This window comes from Strix uralensis, chromosome 11 (genome assembly GCF_047716275.1).
Source record: "Strix uralensis isolate ZFMK-TIS-50842 chromosome 11, bStrUra1, whole genome shotgun sequence".
NCBI lineage: Eukaryota > Metazoa > Chordata > Aves > Strigiformes > Strigidae > Strix > Strix uralensis.
Genome location: NC_133982.1, coordinates 13050829 through 13074832, shown reverse-complemented (window position 1 = coordinate 13074832; position 24004 = coordinate 13050829). Strand labels below are relative to the sequence as shown.

At 39.4% G+C, this 24004-nt stretch overlaps 1 protein-coding gene across 2 annotated transcripts; it reads left to right on the top strand.

Moving 5' to 3' along the window:
• The first annotated feature begins 22 nt into the window (after positions 1–22).
• CLPX (caseinolytic mitochondrial matrix peptidase chaperone subunit X) lies at positions 23–24004 on the top strand. 2 transcript variants are annotated; one of them, XM_074880746.1, is made up of 14 exons: positions 23–176; positions 4267–4427; positions 5916–6033; positions 10964–11118; positions 13872–14031; positions 15238–15279; positions 16414–16590; positions 17473–17637; positions 17984–18072; positions 18614–18778; positions 19751–20050; positions 20549–20641; positions 20892–20998; positions 22135–24004. In XM_074880746.1, the coding sequence occupies exons 1-14, from the start codon at positions 107–109 to the stop codon at positions 22223–22225; spliced, it is 1893 nt and encodes a 630-aa protein (XP_074736847.1). In that variant the 5' UTR covers positions 23–106; the 3' UTR covers positions 22226–24004. The 2 variants fall into 2 exon arrangements, with proteins under 2 accessions (XP_074736847.1, XP_074736848.1); XM_074880747.1 differs by lacking the exon at positions 15238–15279.

Sequence of the window (24004 nt, the reverse complement as noted above, 5' to 3'; positions counted from 1 at the left end):
CCGGGCGGGGGAGGGGGTGTTTACGGCGCGGGTGGGGCGCGTAGCACCGCCGCCAGCGAGGCCTAGTCGGCGGCGGGGGGGAGCGGGCCGGGCCCGCGGCCGCACCATGTCCGCCTGCCACAGCTGTGCCGCCGCCGCCCGCCTCCTGGGCTCCACGCTGCCCTCCGCGCGGAGAGGTAACCGCCGTCCTCCCCTCGCCGCGGCCCGGCCTGATGCTGTCCCCGATGGGGCTGGGCCGGGCCGGGCCCTCCGTCCCGGGGCCCTCGCGGGGCCGAAGCGCGGTGGCCTCTTCCGCTCCCCTGAGGGGGAGCCCCGTTCCCTCCCCGCCGCCGCACGGCTGTCAGCGCTCCGCGCCCTTCCAGCCCGCCGCTGCCGGGGGGTCCCGGGAGAGCGGAGCCCGCCGGGTTACCGCCGGAGCGGTGTCAGCGGGGAGCAGCCGCGTTCCGGAGGCGTTGCCTGGGGCTAGGAGACGAGCCCTCCCGCGGCCCCGCGCCCGGCGGCAGCTGGCCTGGGGAGTTCCGTGCTGCAGCGTTGCGATAAGGGCTCGGTTGGGCAACGGGTGGCTGCTTCGGCCTCCTTTTTTTTTTTTTATTCCCTTCTATTAATCTTTTGCTAGTGTCACCCTGGGTGGTGCGAGGGGACAGCCGGTGGCATGTCAGGATTAAGGGCAGTATTACGTGGTGCGAAGTTCTGGAAAATTAGCCCACGTTGAAATATCTTCTGGGAAATGTAATGCGAGAATAGAGTTTATTTCCACGAGAGTGATTTTTCAGCAGCAGTCGTCCAGTGTGTGTTACCCTGCAGTTCTAGTAAATGAGCTTAATTATTTGACTGATTAAAAGCCTAAACTTGAAATATTTCCTCATAAAAACTTGGGCTCAGTTAGCAAAAAGTAATTATTTCCAACTTGGTAGAAGGGCGAGACTGTGCAAACCGCTTACTGGAAGTTGAAGCAGAGGGTGGCTGTTACTCTTTTACTACATTTGTCCTTTTTGTGGCGTTCTTGTGGGTAGTGAGAGTTGACATACCATGTGTTGCTTTTAGTGAATGGCAGACCACTCCCAAATGGTGCTGAAAATCTCTGCTACTGCCACATATGCCACAGGGTTTTGAATGATTGTACCCTCAGTAATAGCCTGATAAGTCTGAGCTGATTTATTCCCTTCAAGAGGTGAGTTAACTTATTGCAATTGACTTTGCATTTACATCTCTGACGTCACCTGTGCTGAAAGGCTTAAACCAGTAGTTTCAATTCCAGCCTGTCTGGCCTTATGTAAACCCACTGAAACAATAGACTTTAAAGCAAGTAACAGTCTGAATTAACTTCAGGATTATCTTTCTTAAAATCTGTATATTTTTGTCAGAACTAAGATTGAAAATGGATATGTAAAAGAACAAATGAAACAGAAACGCAGTTACAGAGTACTAAGATTATTTATGCATCAGCTTTCCATGAAGGTTCTTAAAAAAAAATAAATCTTATTTTGGTGCATTTTTATTGCAAGAGATAATGCTTTCTGCCAGGTACTTTGCTGTTGCTGGCTGGTACAAACTTGAGGGTGTTTGGAGTGCACGGGTCAGTCAGGTCGATCAGGTGTTGTCAGGTGTTGTGTGGGACAGAGAGGAGACTTCTCTTTTGTCGCAATCTCCCTGTCGTTTCCTTGGGCAATAGATTCTGCCAAGATACTTGAAGCTTGGCCCAAAAGTCAGCATTTCTTTCCTCAAGTATCAATTAAAGGTTAATAAGGTGTAAAGGAGCCTCCCATTCTTTCTTAACACGATAATTTGAACACCCTGGATAGGTGCCATTGCTGCTACCAACATTCCTATGTTAGGTACATGGCCTTTAAATTTACCATTTCAGAAAACCATCCCTGCCCTGACTGCCAGTTGTGTGTGTGTGAGCAAATACCGCTGTGCTAGCTGGCTGTTGCAGATTTGAGCATTTATCAGTATCTGGATCGTTCAGTGGAAGTTGCCAGGCATTGGGCTGGAATGTTGATTTCTCCCAGAAATCTGCCTCTGGGCTAATTTATATGCAAGAAAGTAGTGATAATTGTTTTACTGCTTCATTCTTTAATTGTACAATGATATTTTGTCAAAAAAGTATCACTCAGACCTCAAGCTAAGCACAGGGATAAGGCTTTTCACACTTAGCTACAAGCTGATATAGCAGTAATATGCTTTTTTTTCTTTTCTTGTTTTAGCCTATCTACACTCTTTAGAGTTCAGCATGTGTAGCAGGGTGAGTTTAATGTTCCCAAAAGGCTGGCCAGCTGAGACTTTTGTAAGAGTCAATTTAGCAGCAACAAAAGTGTTACAGTGCAGGTGTGATGCTGCTGGCTAGCCTGGATCTGCTGGCGGTGAAGCCCCACAGCTGCAGTGTTTGTGATCAATAGATGGGCACAGTCAGTAACGTGGCACTTACCAGCTCACTACTTGACCCTGTGTCATGCAATACAGTTCTCAGTGTATTTTCTGCATCCCAGGGGCGCTCTGAATTAAAATCAGTGATCTTCATCCTTTCTTCACAGGCCAAATCTCCCTGTATTGCAGAAAAGTTTTGTGACTTTGGGTTTTGTTCAGGGGAGGTGAGGTGGTTTGTTTTTTAAATTTTGTTAAGGAGTCTTCTACCACTTCCAAGGGGAACTGAGAAAACAAATCTCAGTAAAAGAAGCATCTATGAGGAATAAGCCCGCAAGACAGGGAATTAATGCAGAACAGCTATTGCATTATAAACACCAACCACAGCTTATTCTCTGCTGACAAGCGCACTTGGCGCACGTACTCTTCAAGAGTTCTCTGCAGATTCAGTTGAAGGAACACAACTGCCTGTGAAAATGAGCCAGTATTTTTGAGATTACTGTGATATTTTCATAGTTTATCACATGTAATCTAAAATGTCTTGCTGTGTTGTGGTGGCACTCAGCAGAAGAATTTAAAATTGGAAAGCACATTGATCATTATTCCTCCCTCACGTTTACAGACAGAAGTATTGCTATTACAGATTTTTAAAAGATTACATTTTTAGTCATGTTAAGAATAACTGCAAATCTTCTTCAGGTTCAGGAGTCTTAAGCAGCATTTGAGTTGTTAAAACAACTTCAGATCTAATTTGACACTTGTCTTCTTGGTTGTGGCTTTGCAGAAGCCTGTGAGAGTTTCACTGGTAAATGTAATCTTGTCTATAATGCTTTTTTAAATTATTTTTTCTGTTTTCCTGTTATAGTAGCAAGGTGAATTTTCTTAGATGTCCTCTTTCAGCCAAGATTCCAGCTCTTGGTTGTCATTGTTACCTCTTTCCAAGCAAATGAACTGTACTCCTCTTGCCCTTCTCACTGTTTTTATTCATTTTTAGAAGAGTTTTCGGAAGGATTCTCTCATGTCTCTGACAGTAAAACTATGTATTATCAGCAAGTTTTTAATTGTCATTGTTGCTATATAGCTCTTCTATCAATAAGTCACAGAGTTCTTCTCCAAACTAGAGAGCAAGTGAGAAATTTCTCACTTGAGAGAGATGAGATGGATTCCAGGCTCTTGTCTATGTTGAGAGATGTTGCAATCACAGGCACGACATACCTAGTCATGAAATGTAATCCTGCCTGCTGTTGCAAGAGGAGGAAAAGGCTGTTTAGTTTCTCAGTGAGTTTTCATGTTGGCAATAAGCTATTTCAACAAAGTTAAGATTACACTGAATTATGTGCCAAATACGACACGACCTTTCAGTTTTCCTCGGGACAACTTTTTTTTTTTTGTCAAGTGGTACCTCAAATTCCTGGTAACTAGTCTTTAGGAGAGTTCACAAGTGAAAACCAAATCCAGACATGCAGTCCATGAGTCTGAGACACTTCTTTAGTAATTTTTGTGTAATAAGGAGACACTGCAAAGGTCTCTCTTTTACTTCAGCGGTTGAATTATTTCACAATAAGTGCTGGATGTTGATTGCATTTATCATTCTGAGGATCAGTTTCATAACTGGGATGTTGCCTATTTTATGACACAGTTGGACTCAATTCTCTGAAATTCGAGGACCTGGAATTACTTTTGGGTCGTTTTGGACAATCCAGGCAGCTTTTAATGAGATGAACATTAAGGTGGTAAAGAGAATTTATTTTGGATAACTGAAACTTGGATGTTCAGAGTTGAATTCTGTTGCTGAAACCTTTGAGCTTCATTTAATGTAAATACATTCTGGGGTTTGGTGGCATTGGGATTAGAACTAGAGTGTTTTTAATGTTTAATTTTCATGTTTTCAATTTCTTTTAGGTATTACTTGTGGTCGTACACGCATCCCTGTTTTAGGAAAACTTGGGACTTTTGAAACTTGTTCCTTAAGACGAATTCCTCTTAGAAACTTTTCAGAAACACCAGCGTATTTTGCTTCAAAGGACGGTGCAAGCAAGGATGGTTCTGGAGATGGAAGCAAGGTAATCTCCATGAATTAGGTTTTTCAATAATGTATATAAAACGTTTTTTCCTTACTTAAAGTTAGAATCATCTTGAAATTTTTGCTAACTCTTGACATTTCCTTCAAATTGTTACAACTGGCAGTGAAGAAAAAACAAATTGTATTGTGAATTTGTTAGCAGATAAATCTTATAAATATCCCATAATGCTTTTACCAGTTTTTAAATATTTTGCCTAGAGTAAAGGGACACTTGAAAACTTTGTAGAATGTTACAAATCCTCAGCCGGTTTTCAGGATCTCAGAAAAGGGTAGCAATCAGAATTATTCTCCTTCAAAAGCCTACTACTCCCAAGTAGACTTTTTAAAGTAAGTACATTTTAAAATGGTTTTGTTTTCAGAGCTGATTGGGTAGTTGTATTAAGGAAGACAAGTTTGTGAAAAGACTAGCTTTATTCTTGTTATTAAATTGTAATCTATTTTCATCCTTGTCTTTTTCTATAATTATATAGTTAATAAACAGCTTCTTCAGTTAAATGATTACCTGAAAATAAAAGTGCTCTTTAGTCAGCAAATAAGATTTTAAAGAGTTCACAGGCTCACAAGGGTGTGCCTTAGTAGGGTGTGTTGTGACATCTGAGAAACTGTCCAGATGACACAGGGGTGTTCTGAAGGTTCAGATTAAACTTTTTTAAGAAATGAAGGAAGATAAAAAATTTTTAATAGTCTTTTTTTTCTTGATAAGGGTTGTAAGGAGAAATGAGTAGGTAAGCTAGGTTTAAAAAAAATCGGGAACTGCTTTAGAAAAGGGAAGAGATCTTTGCTGTTTCCTAAAATGTAATACCTTTTATTATTAATCAAAGTTCAAAGGCACAGAATGGATATAGATTTAAAAAATGTTAACCTTGAACATCACTAACCAGGGTAACATGGAGAAAGGCAAGTATGTCTCTGTCAGGGAACTTGCCTTAGTAGTAAAAAGTAAAATATTTTCAAGCAATTTCTGAGATGCTTGTTTTATAGGCCGTATCTACCCTACAGCCATCTGCCATCATAGCTACATCTGTCAAGGACGTGAGAGGAGTTGTGGCTTCAGAAACCCTTAGAGTCAACACAGTTGCGATAATGAAATTACACTCTCTATAAGTATGATTTGTTTTCTTTTCTGGGCTTAGAATAAATTACATTGAAATATACTATTAAAACATTCTGGACACAGTTGAGCTTGTTATTGTTCTAGTGCCAGTGAAGCAGTTCTGATGTAGATGTGGGATGCCTCTTCCATGGGCATCCAAAATTGGCAGACATGGGAAATGCAGATGTGCGTATGCTTCAAAATGTTTATATCATGGTGTTCCAAGTTTTCAAAGCCTTGAAAAAATTCTGACAGTAGTTATTCTGTGATTCAGCTATTGCAATATTCACATTACTGGATTCCGTAAGCACACTGCTAAATGCCTAATGTGACAGCTCCATTGTTTGGGGCTAATTGTCTGGAAATCTTTTTTAGAAGTCTGTCGGTGAGGGGGGTGGTAAAAAGTCAAGCTCTGGAAGCTCTGGGAAAGGAGGGAACCAGCTGCGCTGCCCGAAGTGTGGTGACTTGTGCACACACGTGGAGACCTTTGTGTGTAAGTTTTAATGAATACTTTATTTCTTAAATAGACGTGGATGTGACTGTATCTGTGATATAATGTAGTTCTGATAGCTAAGCTTCAGCCTACCTAATTATACAATGTCAAAAATTCTGTTATGCTTACTTTGGCCACATTGGCGTAAGCATATATTGTCTCTATGGATACATTTGTGTAATTTCCTATGATGTGTGGTGGAGCAGAGTATGGTAGTGGAATTCAGACCGCAACTGAGAATATGTAGTTTTAAAATAGTTTGTTACATTTTATGCAGTGGAAGAGATGCTCACATAAACACCACCATTTTAACTACTGACACTTCTTTCTGTCTATTATATAAATATATACTTTTATATATATATGTACATCTGTCTGTCCTTTGTTTACTAAATTATAAAACTTTAATCCTGTGTATACTATAACCAAAATGCTTATACAGCAGAGGAATTAGTACATGACAGATGGCTTACTAGAATGGTCTGCTATGGCAAAGTCAGATCTGTGATACATTCCAAATAGAAAATCCAAAATGTGTCAGATGCCTGGTGTCCAGCAGCAATAGCTTCTTTTTTTGAAGTACAGTCCAAATTAATACCGGTTATGCTTATCAGACTTGAAGACATTTCTCCTTATTTCAGTGCTAATGAGACCAGCCTAGAAAATAGTTGTCAGAAAGCAAATACCTGTTGTTAGTTGGTGGGGCTCAAGGAGGAGGTATCAAGTCATAGTCAGACTTGTGCACTAAGGAGCTTAAGACAAGGTCAGCGTAAACTTGTTCAACAGTTGTTAATATCGCAGTTGATAAAAATAAGTGGATGTGCTATTAGTTGCTGCTACTTATATAAATGACTTTAATAAAAATGATCAGACATCATGAATCACAAGACAATTCTGTAATAACAATGTATTTATGTTAGACAAAACCATCAGATAAAGGCTACTATTTTTTGTTCAAGAAATAACAAGCATTTTTTTTGTTTGAAACTATAGGCAACAAGGTTTTCTGAAAAATCTGGCACTAGTTGATGGAACTAGAAATACAATCTGTTGTGGTGTTCAATATGTTGACCTGGACTAGGTCTGGTTGAAAACAGTGGGAGGATTTTTAATCTCCTTTACTTTCTTACCACATGATTCATGAGCAGACAGGGACATTTTGAAACTCTCTCGCCTCACTGGTGTGTTTGCTCCCCTTGTTACTGAAGTTTGTGTTTTTATCTGGAAATACCATTCAAGCATTGCCCCAGAGTAGAAGAAGTGCTGTGTACCTCTGGAAAGCAGAGGTGTGATGTTGTCAGCGTCACTAGGAATCTTTAAGCATGCTTGAAAACTTTCTTAGGAAGAGGATTCATGCTAACATTATGGGAGAAAATGGCTAGTATATGCAATCTCAGATTCACAAGTAGTGATACTGCGCTGGCACTGCTGCATCCGAAGGCACATGCACTGTAAGCAGCTTGGCACTGGAAACCCACTTTGTACTTGTGAAAACACTGTTGCTGCTGGTCAAATTTGTCAGAAGCTTGAAAGTCAAAATATGAGAAAGTCTGCTTGTGAATAATTGTTCTACTCTGAGGCTTTAGGATTTTACAGCCTTTAAATGAAGTCTGTTACTAGTTCAGACTAAGCACAGTGTCACCAGATAACAGAGTAGAGCAGACTTTCCTTTTTCATCTTGAGAACAGCAGTCATCAGTTTCCTATTAATTGGTAACTTAAAAAAATAAAGCCAAAGATCATAATTGCTCTAATTTCTCAGAAGTTCCTGTAAGTCACGGTCAAGTTTTCTCTGACCTCTGTCGTTCTGGTTTAGTCTGTTAATTTGAGCACACTGCTTCCCAGCCAAACGGTAGAATATAAAGTGGTTAGAAAATGGAAGAGCTAAGTTCTAATTACCTTAAAAACAATTTTAAAAGAGAAAACAAACTTAATAAGAAAAAAAAATTCCGTCCTGTTCTGCCCAAAATGAACGGGTTGCAGTTTGTATTAAACAGACTGTAACTTGATTTTTCAGATAATCCTTTGATGCTGCTTAGTCACAAAAAATGGTGAATTTTCTCAATTCTGGTTTGAATTACTGAACTGCAGAGCCTTAAGTAAATATCTAAAGCCAAAGGGAAGTATACAATTAGCATTTGTATTAGTTTTTAAATATTAGGTTTTTCAGTCATTTTGAGAGAAGTAGGGAAACAAAATACTGAATAAAAGCCACCCTTACTAGTAAATTAATTGCCATAGAGTGGCAGTGTGACAAGCTGATTGTCCAGTGGAGTTTTTAACAGGGCTTCACTTTATGCAAGATTTGCAGATACAAGCATTTGCTCGGCAATAGTTTTCCAGTAATTAACAATTGAGGGAAGAATATGATGCAAGCCAAAAGGAATTTTTGCTTTGACACACTTTCTCAGCGGTTCCTGTATTGTTTTGGATTGTAAGACTCTAAGGAGAGTTTTGTGATCAGCAAAAGAAGATGTGAGCCTCAGATGTAGAGTGAAATCCAACAGCTGTAAAGCTGATTGACATGAGAAGCCTTATCTAGGCGCTGCTTTTACTGTCTCCACTTGATGCCTTCAGGTTGGCTCCCATCCTCCAAAGCAAGACTTCCCTGCTACTCTACGTACTTAATAGGCAAGAAGCTCTCTTTTTCCTGATGTCTTTTTAACTTACAGCAGTTTAATAGTGGCCCATTATCTCTTCGCTGCAAGTGTTTTTAAGATAAATCCTCCAATTGTTTTGGCTTCCTGTATGTACTGTAAAAACCCGGCCTTTCTCTTTGGCAAGGTCAGCACATACGGACTTTAGAAATCTCTCTGCAAATACAGCCTCTGTGGTAACGTTGCCTGAATCAAAACCAACACTTGACTTGCATTTTACCACACTGTAAATATTTGCAGACATCTTAAGGACGGTAAAGTAATTTCACATGAAGGCTCGTTGCTGTGCTTTTATGTGTTTGTTGAAAGAACATATGAAAACATGCCAGTGTTTAAGAGTAACAAAGTTGCTTACAATTTTGAATGCTCAGTTTCAGGGAGATAGCAATACTTAAACTTGGTTTCCTTGCATTTCAGAGCAAACTTCTCAAATTCTTTTGTTCTGTTAAAACTCATATGGATACTTTTTTCCAGATTGCTGTGTAGATGATAGAAACTGGCTGGTTTCACAGCTGTGTTTTGATAACTGAGTCTCCTCCCCAAGGCACCCCATACATCAAAGTTTCTCTGTAACCACAGACCCCATTTGTCTTGCTCAAAATTAGGAAGATCTCTAATAACCTTCCTCTGTGCTGCTTGGAATAATTGATAAAAGGGTACTCTGCACAACAGTTTTTTTCAGTGAATGTTTTAAAGATGCACAGTAGTATTCTTACAGCCTCCTCTTTATCTTCTATTTTTTTTAACCATTCCTAATAAAGCTGACTACTAGCATTGCATAAGGACAAGCAGCCTCGTGGCACTGTAGTCATCAAGAGTATCAGAGGTGTTTTGAGTGAGCGTTGGGAGAAAGTTTGGGGGTTTTTTTCCTGCAATATTGTTGGTAAATAATAGCTATGTAAGAGGGGTGGGTGTATGCAAGTGGTTCTCCATCATGTTCTCATCAGGCAGGTAACAGTAATTTGGAAGGTTGCCAGGAGAACTTTGCAGCTGTTACACAAATTTTCTTTTAGAGTAGTGTTAATAAAGGTACGATGGTCACAGTATTATGTGCTGCATTCTTAAAATAATCTGCTGGTCTTACTTATCCCATCATAAGTTGTGTTTAATATTAAAAAAAGCCTCACCTGCTCCTCTTTTGCTGATCCCAGCTCTATGGGAGGCAGCAAGTTATAAATAAGCAGCTTGTTTATTGCTAGAGGCTGTTATGAAAATCAGCTGGTATTACAGTGTTCAAGCCATTTTCTAAAAACTTTTCATGATTTCAGAAGTTTTGACATTGAAATTTTTCATGTGGTTTTGCTACATTGCTTTTAATTTAATACATTTACTAATATATTTTAAGTCAGTCCTATTGCACATGATTTGCATTTAATAGCATATTAATGGTCAGAAAAGATCTGTCTTGAATTACAAATTTATTCTTCTGTTTGTTTTTGATTATTTCAACTTTGCTTTTCCAAAGGAACAAAAAAAGTAGTGCAAGTTCTAATTTGCAGGCTTTTGAAACCAGCCTTTGCAGATAACGTGATTTCTTGAGACATACTTCACAAAGTTGTCAGTAGGAGGGTTTGGCTTTTGGAATTTGAAAGAAATGTGTTCTACTGTTGACAGTAAAAATAAATAAGCAACAGATCTTGCAAAACAAAGTCCTGATTGTTGCATACCACAGCTGCCTCTTGTTGGGATGAGCCGTTTGTGTGACCCCGCTGTGCTCTGTGTCCTGGGCTTAGGTGACTGGAACGTGCTCCATAGTGTTCCACAGCCAGTGGGGTGCAAAGACTGGGAGCAGCCACAGCTGTCCTTCCCCAAACCTGCTGCATGCTCTCGTTGAGACTGTGCACTGCTTCCCTGCACTTCAGAGTACTCTGGCCCTAACCACAATTTTTTTTCTTGCCTGCTAGTTTGACAGTTAGGACTGATTCCTCCATAGTTAGAAGTCCTCATTAATTTTGCATCGCTCTGAGATGCCAAGTTTTCTCTTTCAAGCATAGTGCTACTGAATAATTATGAAATAGATTTTTTTGCTTTTTAATCCCTTGTTTGGTTGCTGCCCTGCGTTGTGACTTTTTGGGCAAATTACATCTCTATCAAATTTCATAGTCCAATAATTGCTTTTAAAGCTTCTAAGGTGAAGGAAGGGGAAGTGTTGTGTAAACACAGAGGTGGCTGTGCTGTCTTACTGGTGCTTGTCCTGTGTATGACAAACTCGGGCAGCTGAATGAATGCTATCTAAGCAATTCCTCTTACCATTTTGTTTTACTTTTTCTGCAGCTTCCACCCGTTTTGTGAAGTGTGAAAAGTGTCACCATTTTTTTGTTGTACTGTCGGAGGCAGACACAAAAAAGAGCATCATTAAAGAGCCCGAGTCAGCAGCAGAAGCTGTGAAATTGGCATTCCAGCAGAAGCCGCCGCCTCCACCGAAAAAGGTAGGGTTCTTAATTTCATCCCAGTGTTTCCTTGTATTACAGCATGGTGAAATGCTTTATTTCTTAATCTGCATCACGTGTGTAACAGTCTACTGTAACAGAGCAATAGACAAGAAAGACGATTAACTCAAGATTAAACCTTTGAGAGCTATGTGACCTGGCAGAGCACTGATGAAGGGGACAAGGAGAATCATAGAATCACAGAATGGTTCTATGATTGTAAAGGTTCTATTATTATAAAGGGGACAAGAATCATAAGAGTGGTTTGGGTTGGAAGGGACTTCAAAGGTGATCATAGTTTCATGGCACCTTCCACTAGCCCAGGTTGCCCAAAGCTCTGTCCAACCTGGCCTTGAACCCTTCCAGGGAGGGGGCAGCCACAGCTTCTCTGGGCAACCTGTGCCAGGGCCTCACCACCTTCACAGGGAAGAATTTCTTCCTAATATCTAATCTAAATCTACCCTCTGTCAGTTTAAACCCATCGCCCCTCATCCTATCACTGTGATTCCTGATGACAAGTCCCTTCCCACCTTTCCTGTAGCCCCTTTAAGTCCTTGGAGGCTGCTCTAAGGTCTCCCTGGAGCCTTCTCTTCTCCAGCTGAACCCCCCCAGCTCTCTCAGCCTGTCCTCACAGGGGAGGTGCTCCAGCCCCCTGAGCATCTTCGTGGCCTCCTCTGGCACCGCTCGAGCAGGTCCGTGTCCTTCTGATGTTGGTGCCCCCAGAGCTGGACCCAGCACTGCAGGGGGGTCTCACGAGAGTGGAGCAGAGGGGGAGAATCCCCTCCCTTGACCTGCTGGCCACACGGCTCTTGCTGCAGCCCAGGACACAGTTGGCTTTCTGGGCTGAGAGCGCATGTTGCTGGCTCACAGTCAGTTTTCCATCCACCGACACCTCCAGGTCCTTCTCCTTGAGGCTGCTCTCAATCCACTCCTCACCCAGCCTGGATTTGTGCTTGGGATTGCCCCAACCCATGGGCAGGACCTTCCCCTTGGCCTTGTTGAACTTCGTGAGATTTGCACGGGCCTCTCCAGCCTGTCCAGGTCCCTCTGGATGGATCCCTTCCCTCCAGCGTGTGACCGCACCACACAGCTCGGTGTTGATAGGGAACTTGCTGAGGGTGCACTCGATCCCACTGTCCGTGATGCCAACAAAGATGTTAAACAGTGCCGGTCCCAACCCTGACCCCTGAGGAATGTCACTTGTCATTGCTCTCCACTTGGAGATTCCTTATCTACTGAGTGGTCCACCCATCAAATCCATGTCTCTCCAGTTTAGAGTCAAGGATGTCATGCAGGACAGTGTCAGATGCTTCGCACAAGTCCAGGTTGATGATGTCAGGTGCTCTTCCTTTATCCACCAACACTGTAACCCCATCACAGAAGGCCACCAGATTTGTCAGGCATGGTTTGCCCTTAGTGAAGCCATGCTTGCTGTCACCAACCACCTCTCTGTTTTCCACGCGCTCTTGCACAGTTTCCAGGAGGATCTGCTCCATGATCTTGTCAGGCACACCTGTAGTTACGTGGGTCTTCTTTCCCTTTTTAAAAATGGGGGTTATGTTTCCCCTTTTCCAGTCAGCAGGAACTTCACCAGACTGCCACAACTTCTCAAATATGGTGGATAGTGTCTTAGCCACTTCATCTGCCAGTTCCGTCAGAACCCATGGATGCATCTCATCAGGTCCCATGGACTTGTGCACCTTCAGGTTCCTTAGATGGTCTTGAACCTGATCTTCTGTTACAGTGAGTGCGTGGTTCTTCATTCTCCCAGTCCTTGACTTTGCTTTCTGCCCCTTGGGTGGTGTGGCTAGAGCACTTGGTGGTGAAGACTGAGGAAAAAAAGTCGTTGAGTACCTCAGCCTTCTCCATATTCCGGGTAATCAGGTCCCCTGTTTCCTTCAAGAGAGGGCCCCCATTTTCCCTAGTCTTATCACCAACATACCTGTAGAAGCTTTTCTTTTTGTCCTTGACATCCCTGGCCAGATTTAATTTGATCAGGGCTTTGGTCTTCCTAACCTCATCCCTGGCTGCTCGGACAGTTTGTATTCTTCCCAGGCTACCTGTCCTAGCTTCCACCCTCTGTAGGCTTCCTTTATGTGTTTGAGCTTGTTCAGGTAAGTCAGAGTAGTTGGGCTTGTTTTCCTCTGCCATTGTCTTGTGACTAAAGTCCAGTACCTTCATTTTCTCCTTGTGACCCTGAGGCTAACCTCAACCCTCGCCAGCCGTAGTATCTTTTATTTCCTGCTATGGCCTCATATTAAGCACCCTATTGTTAGCAGCTTCCTTCTGTAGCTGCAGAACCTTTTATCTGGCCCATTTCTGGGCTGATTGGCTTGTGGCTGTGACCCATCTTACGCCATTGGGTTTCCCTCTCTCAAATAGGGAGGTTATTGTGTTTCACAGTTTCTAGTGGACTGTAATGATTTCTGAAGCTGCACACGGCTTCTGGATAGTATTCTTAAGAAATTAAGTATTCTTGACACTTCTGTTCCTCTTACAAATTTGGGTAAAAATGATAATGGGTTTAAATATTAATAGGGGAGAACTGCAGACACAATATGACTGTGGAAGTGCCACGTTTTTAAGTAAACTTATCAATAGGAACGTATTATGTATTTTAGATGCTGAGTTTCTATTTCTCAGTTCTGTAGTGATTGGTTTAGACCAAAGTCCACCTTTAGCACAATATACTATTCTTCCTTTTTTGCTGCATGGTAGTTTAGAAGTGTCACTAAAATTGAGTTATTTTTCAGATTTATAACTACCTCGACAAATACGTTGTTGGTCAGTGTTTCGCCAAGAAGGTGCTTTCAGTTGCTGTGTACAATCATTACAAGAGAATCTACAATAATATCCCAGCTAACCTGAGACAGCACGCAGAAGTTGAAAAGCAGACTTCTTTAACACCGAGAGGTTTGTATGATGTTTGGTATTTTTCTGGTCAAATAAAACTTACCACTTCAGCGCTCTAACTTAAGAAATCTGAGAAACGTTTTACCTTGACACTAGATGTTCTGTAATTAGAATGAGCTAACAGAATTTCTATTAAATTTAATTTTCACTGTATGTAAATTTCTGTGATGTGTTTAAAAGTAATCCAGAAGGTTTATGATGCCATGAGTACTGCCCACCATATTCCATGGTTAGCGTTTTTTACTGACACATGTTATTAGGTATTTTCCTTTAACTTTATAAAGTGAGCCTCCTAAATTTCTCTTTCTAATCTTATTTACTGCTTAAAGGTGAATCTGCAGCTTTAATCTGCAAACAACGATGCAGATCATGAAGACAATACCTTGCATAGTGAATTTGATGAATAACTAGCTTTCTAGCCTCATTTGCCGCTGTTGGCAGCGTCTCTTGGTCACCATGGTATTGTTCCATATCTAGCAAGAGTTGTAGGTGTAGATGCAGTTACTCTTGGCAGTACTTTTGCTACTGAGTAAGTGTGTAGCTATGTTGATCTAATTTATTTTTAGAAGTAGGATTAAGTGACTGTCTCTGATTCAAAGTGTACCTTGATATTTTTTTAAGGTGTTTTGTTCTGTCTTGCAAGAAATAGTATGCTAAGCAGTCAGTCTTCTTTGTTTTTTGAATTTAGTAAACAAGTATTTTAACTAAGGGGGGAAACTTTTCTGGTAATGGTAGGAGAATTGTGTACCTGGCACAGAGAAGTTCCTGACCCTCCACAGGAATATAAAATGGTGCACACCCAGAGTGACTGGCACTGAACATTTATAATGGATAGTACTTTGAAATATGTGAAATCTTACATTGTAACATTCAGATACAAATGTGAGAGTTTAAGGAAGCCTTTTGAAAACAAAATTATCTTACAACATTTATTTTCCCCTTCTACAAGTGGCTTTAAAATGAAAATCTAATCAGAGGTAATAGACTGTTACTGTTTTAAGTAGTAGAAAGCTTGCTGTCATTTTAAAAGCATGCAAGTTAGGTTTTGGATTAATTTTGACAGCAAAAAAAATAATTTGTGGGCATTTCTGGTTAGAAATACATTCATACACAGTGCTGAGATGTATTCAGAAGAGGGCAAGAGGTGGAGAATTTATAAGCTTTTATAAACTTATTTTTTGTTACTGTTTTCATCCTCTCTCTTAGAATTAGAAATCAGAAGACGGGAGGATGAGTACAGATTTACAAGTAAGTGAACTCTCTCCTCATGTCCTCCTCTGTAACATCTACTCCTTTGGTGTTAATGTAGATTAGTCTTTAGTGACCATTAGTTTGAAATGCTAGGTAAAATCCTATTTGCTTTTCTTCTGTAAGTAAATTTAATTGATGGCACTGAGCATATTTTTATGAGAGGTTACTAGGATCTGACTCTTTTATCTAGTTCTAGGTAGAAAGCAAGTAAAATTTAAAGATGCCTTTTATGAAGTTGGCTAAATAATTATCTGTCCTTAGAGTTGTCCTTAAAGTGGAAATTGAGATTTATTTTTAATTTAGAACTGAGGTCTGATTATATTAATAATGCCACACAAGATATGATGGGAGGTAGCTAGTAAGGGAAGTTAGGCAACTGTTTTCTGTAGGATATTTGTGCTCTTAAAAGGCACTGCCACCTTGAACCTCAGAATGCCTTATTTTTCCTCCCCTCCCCCCTTAATCTGAGTGAGATCAGTTCTGTTTGTTTTCAGTTCACCGGAACTCTCACTGGCTATTTGAACAACTTCTGTGGTCTAGTGTAGGTCAGTTTGTAATCCCAGTTACACCTCTTCAAACCAGTTTTCTTAGTCTTCAATATTCTACCCTGCAAACCAATGAAAACTCTAGTGCTCTGAAAAAAGAAAATCCAGCTCAATGTCTATATCCATGTGTACAAAACCTATAACAACTGATCTAAGACAAGTTTTTAACTTGGGCATTGCTTTTGTAATTGTCACAGTATACCAGCTCTTGTACTTTTTCATCATAGAGATCAACAGTTTGGGTTTATTTCTTCTTATCTGTTAAAAATAAAAAATTGCAGTTAAAATGAGTCAATTTGTAGGGACTGGAAATTTCTTGTTTTTAATGGAGTATTTTTAGATAATCCACTGTACCACTGGAAATTCTTTTCATATGTGCAAATACATGCTTGTTCAAAAATATGATTAAAACTCATGTTTTTGTAATAATTGTGCCATACTTCTGTTGCAGTCCTATCTGTAAACTTCTGTATAGATAGAATTACAGGTTTGCAGAACAAAACAGAAGAATCAAAGTTTTATTGTGTATTTAAGATAATGACAGACCTTGTCAGTGCTCAAACAGTACTGTTATTGTTCTCTTCAGAACTACTGCAGATTGCTGGAATCAGTCCACACGGTAATGCGTTAGGAGCATCAATGCAGCAACAAATGAACCAGCAGATACCTCAGGAAAAACGGGGAGGAGAAGTACTAGATTCACCCAATGACGACATAAAACTTGAAAAAAGTAATATTTTGCTGCTTGGACCAACTGGATCAGGTATACAGCTGCATGTTTTTATGGGTGTCAGATTTTTCTTAGACTTGATTGTTAATGAGTGATTTTCTTCTTTTGTGATTATTCCAATTTGGTGTAAAAAAAAAAAAAAAAAAAAAAGAAAAAAAAAAAAAAAGGCTAAACGGTGAATTCCAAACTGGGTTTTTGTGTTTCATGCCATGGTAACAAGCTGAGCTAAATACCTTGAAAAGGAAGGAGGTCTGGTCATGTGGTTTTCTTTTTGGGTTTTGGGGGTTTTTTGTTTTTAAATGCCTATATTATTCACTAACTGATTAAAATGTGCATGTTTCACTAAACTGAAATAAGACACATTTAAAGTTTCTCTGCTTTGGATGGTGAGATGCTGTGGTTAGTGTTGCTTGACCTCTGGGACAGATGACTTACAAGGAGGCTTCAAAGAGAAATTATATTTGTGTGTTCATAAGTGAAGTGATAAACATTTTGCAGACTATTTGGGAGAACAGTCACTAAATAATATTTTAATTTTTGTTTCTCCCCAACTTCAAAGCAGGAGCAATTAAACTTTGCACTGCACCTTGAGTGTCTGCAAAGGACTACTGATTTATTTAATCTATGCAAGTACATGTATTTTAGTTTTTATATTGTGTGATATTTTATTTCTGATACTGTATGCATTTCAAGCTGCCTCAAATGTGTAGTGTTAGTCTAATTCAGAAATACAGCTTGCCAACAAAAAACACTGTTCATGAAAACTGACTTCCTTGGAAAATATTTTATATGAATATATGAACATGCTGGCATCATTCAAAATGTCTAATGGTGGTGATGATGAACCTATAGTAAATAGTTGGTTTGTGTGCTCCAAAGAAATGTATGGAAGTTACACAGTTTTTATTTTATCAGGTAAAACCTTGCTGGCTCAGACTCTAGCTAAATGCCTAGATGTACCTTTTGCTATCTGTGATTGTACTACCTTGACTCAAGCTGGCTATGTTGGTGAAGACATTGAATCTGTCATCGCAAAACTCCTGCAGGATGCTAACTACAATGTAGAAAAAGCTCAGCAAGGTAAACTTTTACAATACATTTCCTGAAGTTCATTCTTAGACTGTGTTAATTTGTCTAAGTGCTCTAAACTTTGAGACCACCAGCATTTCTGTAATTTATATTCCTGTGGCATGTACCTGAATTTTAAGACTTTAAATCAGAAGTAATAAACATGAAAAGAGCTCTACTGATATCTTGTGGGTTTTGTTCTTGTCCCTAGTTGGACAAGATTGTATACGTTTTTGCAATCTCCAGTATGGAAGTAGAACAGACTGCTGCTGTCTTACATTATGTTCTTTCTTGTATATAAGTTCTTGCTTCTCTTAAGAAGTGAAATCTTTCTTAAATCCATTTTCTGTCACTGCAGGAATTGTTTTTCTGGACGAAGTAGATAAGATTGGCAGCGTTCCTGGTATTCATCAGTTACGGGATGTTGGAGGAGAAGGTGTTCAGCAAGTAAGTACTAACGTGGGGTGATTTTACTTTGTAAGCAAACAGCCCATCAAGTCTGCATATCATCCTATCGTATGTCAGCACAGGAGTGTATAGAGTCATAGTTCTTCAGTTCCTTAATTATTAACCTTTGAAAGCCTCATCTTTCCTCTTTACTTTCTTCACTAAAAAAAAAAATCTCTAAAACAACTTGAGACTGCTTCATAGAAACATTTTAATTGAAAAAGTCTGCAGCATTCAGATGGCAAGTTGCATAACATAGGCAAGAATAGATAACACTTTCTATTCTGACAAAACTTAAAGTAACTCATTACTAATTGCAGCTCATAGTGTGCATGGGAGTCACATTAAAGGGAGATTTTTGTCTATCCTTGAATGGGATTGTCTCATGGAAAACTGATTTCTTTAGATACTCTTACTATAAAGACATAAGGGATTAAAAGAATGTAAATACATATGTGAAAGTAAGCGCAGTATGGTGTGCCACCTTATGTGATGCTACACAGTGGAATTTTATGTTGCTTATTTCTTCTTTCCTTCGCAGGGCTTGTTAAAATTACTAGAAGGCACAATAGTAAATGTTCCAGAAAAGAATTCTCGTAAACTACGTGGAGAAACGGTGCAGGTTGACACAACAAACATCCTCTTTGTAGCTTCTGGTGCTTTTAATGGTCTTGACAGAATTATCAGCAGGAGGAAAAATGAGAAAGTGAGTGCATCAGGCTGTATTTGAACTGAAAAATTATCACCTTATTTACTGTTCACACTACTGACTCATAAAGGTCTTGCTATATTTGTAAACCCACTAAGTCTGTTTGTAGAGCAGTGGTTTTCCATCTGTTATCTGGGAACCTGAGGTCAAGCCTAAGAAAGGTAACAAAGAACAAGCTGATTGTTAGTAGGCTTAATTAGCTTGCAGCAGTCTCTACTTCCACAGAGAAATTTTTAGCATACACAAATAGAGAATGGTTTAATGGTTGGACTAGATGGTCTTCAAGGTCTTTTCCAACCTAGATGGTTCTGTGATTCTGTAATAGGAAAATGGGGGGGAGGGGAGGTTTTAAGCTGTTGGTAGAGGACTATATGCTTAAGTGGTAAACTTTTTACATTGCTCTCATGTCCTATGTTTCTTAAAAACAAGATGTGAAACAGTTCTAGGAATTATAATAAGATTTTCTTTCAGTTGCAGTGTACCAATATGAAACTGAGAAGCAGCTTTTTTTACTGATATCCAAATGTTTATTGATACTCAGACAGTTTGAGCAAATGGTGCTAAAAGCTGTTATCTTAAAATACCTAGTCATGTAGTTTACTATTCTGTGTGTTAATGTCTGGGGACAGAGCTTTTCTGGCAAAATCTACACCCTATTTCTAACAGGGGAGTGACTGAAATCCAAATGTGTCACTGGTATTTGTGAACTTACCAGGACATGTTACTAATTTTTTTTTATATTCAGAGAAACTTGCTCTTAGGGTGATGTATTGATACTTTACTGAGGGAATTAAATGTTAGAAGAACCTGAGTGCAAGGGGTCTAATTTTACTGTAATTCATTCATCAAGCTTAAGTTAATATATAATGACATAATCAGTCTATTTTTTTTTTTAATGCACATGGAATGTGATTTAGTTACATAAGGAAAACTTACAGAACTGTAATAGTTAATGCATTTGTTTTGCAGTATCTAGGATTTGGGACACCATCTAATATGGGAAAAGGCAGAAGAGCTGCAGCAGCAGCTGATCTTGCGAATATAAGTGGAGAGTCTGATCCACATGAAGATATTGAAGAAAAGGATCGCTTGCTGCGTCATGTGGAAGCCAGAGATCTCATTGAGTTTGGCATGATTCCTGAGTTTGTGGGACGTCTGCCTGTTGTAGTTCCTCTGCACAGCCTAGATGAGAAAACCCTTGTACGGATTCTTACTGAGCCACGAAATGCTGTGGTTCCTCAATACCAGGCACTATTCAGCATGGATAAGGTTTGAATTTTTATTTGATGACTCTTCAATATTCTTGTTTATAAATACAGTGTTAAAGCGATCTAAAATATCAAGTGACATCACTTCTTGTCCCCACGTGTGCACTTCCCTGCTCTGAAAAAAAGTAGGCTAACTTGTTAAAACCTGACCAGTTTAGATTGGATAATTGTCCTTGTGGGGCAAATGATCTGGAAGTAGTTGAGCTGTTCTTCATGTTAACGTTCAAATGAACATCTGTGACCTTGCCTAACAGACATCGAGAGCCGCTTCCTGTGCTGTAGAGGTACTTGTAGTCGTTGTACGTGAAGGGACGTAGTCAGTACTGGTAATGTTAGTCAAATATAAAGTGTAGCTGAAGCTTTGTGTATGTAGCTTAAATGTTAAATGTCCTGGTCTGTAACAAATAGCTACTGTTTGTTATTTTCAGTAACACACTGTTGCACTCAACACACTTGAGTTATGAATTAAATAATTAACTTACCATTTTTCTCAATATAGTGTGAATTAAATGTAACTGAAGATGCATTGAAGGCTATAGCCAGACTGGCCCTGGACAGAAAAACTGGTGCGAGAGGTCTTCGATCTATAATGGTGAGTAAATTGTCTCGTATTGAGTAAATGAAGCTACATACATTTGTGCGTACAGACCTAATTGTGACAATTTTCAGTCAAAATGTCACTTAGTTCTGGGTCTTATACATATGCAGTAAGTCTCATTCTAAAACTTTGAGTATTCAGAGTTCTTCCAAGAAAACCCTCTAGCTCTGAAAATCACTTGCTAACCATATTGTTATGTAGAAGAGGGCATACAGAAATACTTTTTTCCTCTATTTTCTTGTAGGAAAAGCTGTTGCTGGAGCCCATGTTTGAAGTGCCCAATTCTGACATTGTATGCGTGGAAGTTGACAAAGATGTTGTAGAAGGCAAAAAAGAGCCAGGATACATTAGGTAAAACAATAATGGAAGTACCAGAACAGATGAGTAATACAGCTGGACAGGTATTCTGATGTTTGCTATAGGAACAAGTATATAAACACAAGGTCATGCACACAAGCTGAAAAGGATCCAATTCTCTGTATACTGTACACAGCTGAATTAGTGCCTATTCTGTCCTAGAGACATTGGGTTTGTATTGCTTTAGTTTTTAAATAGAAATTTTAAAATAAACTTATATATGAAGTTACTTTAAGCCTTTTGTGTGTGTGTGTGTGTGTGTATACCTGTAGAAATAGAAGTAGGTTATAAGCATTGTAAGTTAACAGTAAAAATCTGAAATTTAATAGTGGCTGTACTGAAATTTCTGAAAAGGAACTTTTTCCTTCCTCCTGCTTTCTACCACTGAGGTGGTTTATTTTAAATGCAAGCTCCAGGCTGCTGTAGTTTTCCCTTGCTTTTGCAGGAGTGGAGAGCCACAAAGGCACACTATTGATTTATTGAACTCTTGCTAAAATAATCAATTTAATGTTGTAAGGATGGTATTATGGTAATAATGTGGTGGAATGCTGAAAGCACTGGACAAAACTGGATTTAAAAAAAAAAAAAAATTTAGTGAACAAAAGATGGGGCTGAGAGGGAATGGGTCAGGTTAAAAACACAGGTCTGAAATTTGGGAACTCTGACTTGGTTTCTGCCCTGACAACCTTTTTGAGTGAGTTTCTCCACTGAGGTATATGCTTTATATTCATCTGTGTCTGTGCTGAAGCTTGGCTTGGCACACCTAGGTCTCGAGGGGGGTGGTTGGAGTGGAAAGTACTATGCTTACACTGATTGACGGGTTGCTTTAAGTGGTTTTGTAGAGCACGAGCATTCACGTTTGCTGTAAATATTGAATTTACTGATTAAATCAAACGACTTAACTGAATTCAGTAGCGTTTTGATTTTCAGTAATGAGACTGCATACTGGTAGTAGTGTAAATCTGCACAGCACCATTTTCAGACCAGAAGGTCATTTAGCAGATGGATCCTTGTCAGAACATTTGTCATTGGGGCACTTTGCAGGTGGCATGTTTAACAGAAGCTATGGAAACTGTCTCCGTTCTTTCCCTCCATTTCTAAAGTATCTGATCAGTTCGTTTTAATTATAGGGCTCCCACTAAAGATTCATCTGAAGAAGAGTATGACTCTGGCGTTGAGGAAGAAGGCTGGCCTCGACAAGCAGATGCTGCAAACCATTAAATACTGTCAAAACGCTCACCTGCATAAAGCACACTTGGTTATTTCCTTACGATTGCCTCTGGCTTCAGTCTGATACTACAGGCATTGGATCTCTCTCGGATACGATACGTGATGAGGAACTTTATTAGATAAATCAGATCTTGTATTTTATTGCAACATCACATTGATTAATTGATGGACATTGTGTGGACTTGGATGGCATAATGTTCAAATATGAATTGTATATTACACTTGTTCAATTAAAATGTATAGCAAATATAGCAGCACCTGGATTGCTCTTTCTAGAAGCTAAAACAGCAATGTGGGTGCTGCCCATAGTTAGATTTTACAATAATGTTACTCTACAAGTGGGAAATCAAGATTAAGAATCAGTAGAGGGTGAATAAACTATTAGCTCCTCATACGACTCACAGGGAGTTACGTTCAGGTCAGTGTTAGATTTCTGCTGGTGTTTGAAACCGGGTGGGTGCTGGAGTGACTTGTTACATTGCGGGGGGGAGGGGGGGGAGCCCTTGCAACAGGGCTTTGGAAAAACTAGGATACACTTTCTGACACTGCTGGGAGACTTTGCAAAAATGTGACACTAGTTTGTTACAGTAATTTGAATGCAATATCAAATAATATCTTCACCTCTCCGTTAGGAGTAAGTTTCAGTCACCTTGAATACTGTGAAAGAAGGTGAAGTCAGTAATTTGCTAATTTTTCCAGAGGGGTAAATAAGATTTCTAGAAAGTGGTAAGCCATCTGAATTTGGATGAGAAGTCGACATAAATTTTTAAATATTAATGTTCTAATATAGTACATTTTGTTTAACGTATTGGAACTATCATGCATCAATTTTTTGGTGCCAGGTATTTGCCCAACCTATCTTATAATGTTAAGAGATGAAAGAAGTAAATGTATAATATTTTTGATGTTACCGGTAGTGATTGTTCACATGACAGTGCTTTTTAAGTTATACGCTCAAATGCTAGTTTTGCATTGTGGTTTTGTCTTTGATTTTTAGTCTCATGGCAAAGCAGCCCTCCCTTTCTGTTCTACACCAAAATTATTTCAATCCTTTAGGAAAGTCTTTGTAAAAACACTAAAGGACCTGTATGTTTTTAATTTGTTTCAGGAATTAAAATTGTTGCTTACAACTTTTGTTTTGTCCTTTGGTGATATGTGGACTTAAGTTTTACTGACCCTTTTTTCTAAAATTTTAATACACCGTATTTAAATAAAACTTCCATCATTCTTTTCAGTCTTGTGGATGTGTTAGGACAGGAAAGGATACTGCAGATGTGTTGACCCTATTTTTGTTGTTAATTTTTGTCATGTAAATTTTATGTAATACTTGTGTTCTTACCTAGAAACAGTGCGATGTGCAGTTGTAGCCAGATGCAACAGATACTTCCCTTAGGATTTCAGTTGTTTTCAGGTTAAATGATCCACTAATGGTTCAGAAAAAGCTTCGTTGGGAGTTGAGGATATTTCTAGAAGCTTTTAGTCCCCTCAAAATGGGAATCTGTAGTGAACTATCTGTAACTGCATCCTCACTTTCCTTTTTGTAGAGTGAAAAAAAATATAACCGCTTTTACTTCTGAATCCTTTAATTCAAATCCTTTTTTTAAACGCATTGAAAAAACCCAACATTTTAGGCGAAACTGTTCAACAACTTCGTTTTGAAAGTTGTTTGGAATTATGTAACCAAGAACTGTTTTTAAGGACACAAAATGCTGTGTAACTACAGTTTGTACTTCACCTCTGGCGTTTGAATAAAACAAAGCGAATAATCAA